At 64.7% G+C, this 4,147-nt stretch overlaps 1 protein-coding gene across 1 annotated transcript in view; it reads right to left on the bottom strand.

Moving 5' to 3' along the window:
- Positions 1 to 854: 854 nt before the first annotated feature.
- Positions 855 to 4,147, bottom strand: part of AURANDRAFT_68509 (hypothetical protein) — a gene marked incomplete at both ends in the record, with an annotated part of 7,048 nt that continues 3,755 nt past the window's right edge. Inside the window, 4 exons of the mRNA XM_009044203.1 lie at positions 855 to 904; positions 1,480 to 1,654; positions 2,459 to 3,007; positions 3,326 to 4,093. Coding sequence (XP_009042451.1) covers positions 855 to 904; positions 1,480 to 1,654; positions 2,459 to 3,007; positions 3,326 to 4,093 — 1,542 coding nt within the window. The remainder of the gene's footprint in view (positions 905 to 1,479; positions 1,655 to 2,458; positions 3,008 to 3,325; positions 4,094 to 4,147) is intronic.

Below are 4,147 nucleotides of genomic sequence, written 5' to 3'. Positions count from 1 at the left end.
CGCGCGGTTCGCGACATGCTTTCACAACGTAGTCTAAAGGATCAAGGTTTCCATTCGGCACTCTCGGCTCGCCGAGACAGGCACCGCGGGCTAAGAGCGCGGCAAAGATATTGTAATTCAAGGAGCGCGCCGCAACCATGATCGCGTTCATTCTCCCTTCCGGCTTGGCGTTGACGTCGACGTCTGGCTGCTTCAAGACGAGTTCCACTGCGGCAAACTCTCCGCTTGCCACTGCGCATATGAGCACGGAATCGGCGTACATAGAATCAACCTTCGCATTCGTGAGGGAGAAGTGCTCGAAGAGGACCGCAAGCGCCGCTACATAACCGTAGTGCGCAGCAATATGAAACGCCTCGGATTGGCCGCCAGAAACGGTCTCGAAGACCTTTGGACATCGTAGTAGCGCGCGCACACACTCGGCTTGGCCCGCCCTGCAAGCTAGCTCGAGGGGAGAAAGCGTGTCTTCGTTATATTTGTCGAAAGGAACTCCGCGTGATCGTAGAGCTTCGATGGCCGCGGCATTGCCGACATCGACACTTTGCATAATGGCTCGATGGCCCAGGTTCTTCACTTGACCGGCGTCAGGTGCGAAGGCAGACAGAAACTGGTCCAGGTTAGGTCCAGGACTCAGGAGCTTTTCTAAGCATGGCTGGTGTCCCTCGGCAATGGCGATGAGTACCGGAAACCAGATCGGGATCACGGTAGAGGAACTGTGGCGGAGGACCTCGGCGACAACCTCGTCGTGACCCATCTTGCACGCATAGATAATCATGACTTGGCAAGTCTGAGAATAGTTTGTCTTGGCCTCGTCACGTGGATCAGTCTCAGAATCAGAATCTGAATCAGAATCTGAATCAGATGTCGACGCCGTTCGACTCGACGGCCGCCAGAGTGATGAAAGGACCTGCCACGGCCGTGAAACGAGACGCGCTTTCAGGGATTGACTAGAGCAGCGCGCCAAGCCTTTGCGGATGGTGGCGAGATCACCGTTGCACGCTGCGATTATTTCCAAGGTTTCGACGTCTGCCGCCTCCTCAGGACCCCAGTGGGGGTAACCTTCAAAGGGAGCCCATGACGGCCATCTGCACTTCACGGCTCCCGGGCCTTCTCGCAGAGCGCAAAAAAGATCAGCGCGCTCAGCCGGAGAGCAGAACCCAGGCTGCTTGGTCTCTTTGAGGCAGTGGCTCGCGCGTCGGACCGCCATCCACGCTTCGGTGGAAGTCGGCGATCCAGCCGCGTTCCAGAGCAGGCCGATGCCGACCGTGTTCTTCGAGACAATCGCGTGATCGAGAACGGTGCATCGCGCGTCAGTTCGCACTGGGATGGACTTGCCCGGTTCTCCAACGATGTATGAGAGCGGCGATTTCATGAGCGGCGACTGGAGGATCCGAAGCGCGACATCGTTTTGATGATCTGCGAGCGCGTGGGCCAGCAGCACGATAGCTGCACACGGCTTCGCTTCCACAAGTCGGAGCTGACCGAAGAAGGCCTCCTTTTCCTCTTCGCCGACGCGGACGACGGCCTTCTTGGTCTTGAAGTCGACTGAAACAACGCTGCCGCGGAGCCACGCGAGCGGGCTCAGCCCAGGTGGGTCGGGGTCGCCACCCTCGGCGAAGTCGATCTCGTCGCCCGCAGCGAGCGTGTGGACCCGCTCCTGCGTGAGCAAACTTTGAATGGCCTCGGACACGCGTTGCTTGCCAGCTTCGCCCGACGTCTCGCCGTCGCGCTCGGCTCCGAGGGAGTCAAGAACGGCGAGCGCCATGGACCAACAGCCGTCGTCGTTGGTAAGGACGACGTCGCACTGTCGAATGACGAACTGCTCAAAAGAAATCTCTGGGAAGATGCTTCGCGACGGCGAAAAGCAAGTGGCGGCGTCTCGTGCCAATGAAGAAATGCCAAATCCATAAAACGCAGACCAGAGAAACTGGACACAGGTGACATGCGCGACGTCGTTAACCCGCACATCGCTGGCTTCGCGTGATCCAGCTGCCTCGTGTGGCTTGTAGATAGCTTCGAGAGGGAGGAGTATCCCGGACATGAGCTCCTGCCAAATAACATGAGCCTCAGCGCCGATGCCCGCCGGCCGCAAGACCTTTTCGATGAAGACATCCTCAGGCAAAGGCTTCCATTCGTGATTCGCCATCGACGTCCAAAGGACCGCGACGAGGCGCCGCATCCCCACTTCATCGAGGACCGCCGACGCGCGCGCAGCTTGCCGCATCGCCTGGTCCAGCTGCGCCTGCGTGCCGTTGTTTTGCAGCTGCCGCGACATCTGGCGGCGGCCAGCAGCGAGCTGCAGGCGCCGAGGGATGACGACGGCACCGCCCATCGCGTCAACGAGTCGTGCGGCCTCCGGCGCGGCCAGATCGGCGTCCTCCGTCGAGCTCAAGCCTGCCGACCGATGGAAGAGGCTCTCCCGCGCGGCGATTCCCGTGGCGTCGCGGGAGCCGAGCTCGACCTCGAAGTAGCCGATGGCCAGCAGCGCCGCGCGCCGACGCTCCTTGGCGGCGATGGCGCACGCCGACCGCGCCGCGTCGACATCCGCGCCTCGGAATCCTTCTACCAGCGCCGGAGCACGGGCGCGAGGGGAGAGCAGCAGCGCGCGGTCGTCGCGGTAGACGATGTCGCTGGCGCGGGCCCGGCAGTCGTCGAAGACGAACTTGTAGTGCGTCTTGGCGCCGCTCGCGCCCGAGCGCCGCGCCTCGAAGAGCTCGGCGCGCGCCGCGGCCTTGACGGCCACGAGGAGGTTCGTCTCGTTGGACACGTCGAGCTCCACGCGCGCGCCGCGGATCAGGCGCCGCGCGCGCGGGCAGAGCGCCTCGAGGGTGAGCACGTTTCGGTAGCCCGCGAAGGCGAGGATCGCGGAGACGTTGTGGCCGTGCTCGAGAACGCGCGTGAACTGCACCTCCTCCTTCGAGGCCGCGCGGGGGCGCTTGGTGGCCTCGGGGGCCTCGGGCGCGCCCTCGACGGGCGACGCCCCGCGCCGCGACAGCGACGCGCCCATGAGCTACGAGACGGCGCGGCGCGAGGAGAAGATGTAGCGGGTGGTCAATGCGGCCACGCGCACGACGTGTGGGGCGACCGGTGCGGACGCAGCGCTGAGCCGAAGGACGACTCGGAGCCTTTTGCCCGCAGAGCGTCGGCCGAGTCGACTCAAGTCTTCGTCGCACTTCGCCTTCAACGAGGAAACGTGCAGGTCAAGTTCGAGCACTTTAGCCGATCGAGGCTCCTCCCACCCCCGCACACTCCCGTCCGCTCACTTGGGCGCGCTCGGCGCGCTCCGCGGGGGCTTGTTGGACCGGTAGTAGGGCGACCACATGGGCACGCCGTAGCCGTAGTCGCGGCGCTTCTCCTCGGAGACGGCGCCGGTGCGGAAGCCCCACTGCTGGAACCAGAAGGCGTCGGCGGGCAGGCCCGTCTTCTCGCCCGGCTTCTCGCCGGGCTTGAGCTCGTCGGAGCGGTGGTAGGGGCTCCAGCCGGGCACGCCGTTGCCGTAGTCGCGCTTCTTCTCCTCGGACATGGAGCCCTTGAAGCCGTACTGCTCCCACCAGGCCTGATCGCCGAGCGCCTTCGTGGAGCGCTCCTGGGCCTCCTTGGACCGGACCTTGTCGGGCTCGAGCTGGCGGTAGTAGGGCGACCACTTGGGCGCGCCGTAGCCGTAGTCCTTCTTCTTCTCGGCCGTCAACGCGTCGGGGTCGCCGGCGGCGCGGAAGCCCTGCTGCTTCCAGAAGCCCTCGTCCTGGCACTTGCCCGCGCGCTGGCGCGCCTGGTACGCCGTGATGAGCGCGCGGTCCGCCGGCGTGATCTCCGGCCGAGTAACGGACCGGCGGAGCGACCGCGGCATCATGAGGTCCATCATGGCCTGCGTCGACTTGGCGTGCGCGTCCAGCTCCGTCGTCTTCAGCTCGGGCACGCCGTCGGGCCGCCGTGTTCTGAGCGCGGCCTGCGCGGTCCTCGGCCGCTCCTTTTTGCGGAGGAGGCACTCGCTCCGCTTCACGCGGAAGCGCTGGCCGGGCCGCACGTTCCGCGGGACGACGGTCTTGCACTTCTCGCCGCGGTCGCGGAAGAAGATGGGCTGGTCGGGCCCGGCGCCCTCGGGGCACACGAGCACGACGACGTCATCGTCGACGCCCATGGGGGTCCGGCA

The sequence above is a fragment of the Aureococcus anophagefferens genome (assembly GCF_000186865.1).
Source record: "Aureococcus anophagefferens unplaced genomic scaffold AURANscaffold_184, whole genome shotgun sequence".
NCBI classification, from domain to species: Eukaryota; class Pelagophyceae; order Pelagomonadales; family Pelagomonadaceae; genus Aureococcus; species Aureococcus anophagefferens.
Note: the sequence above shows the minus strand (reverse complement) of the source record. Positions and strands in the feature narration are given on the sequence as shown.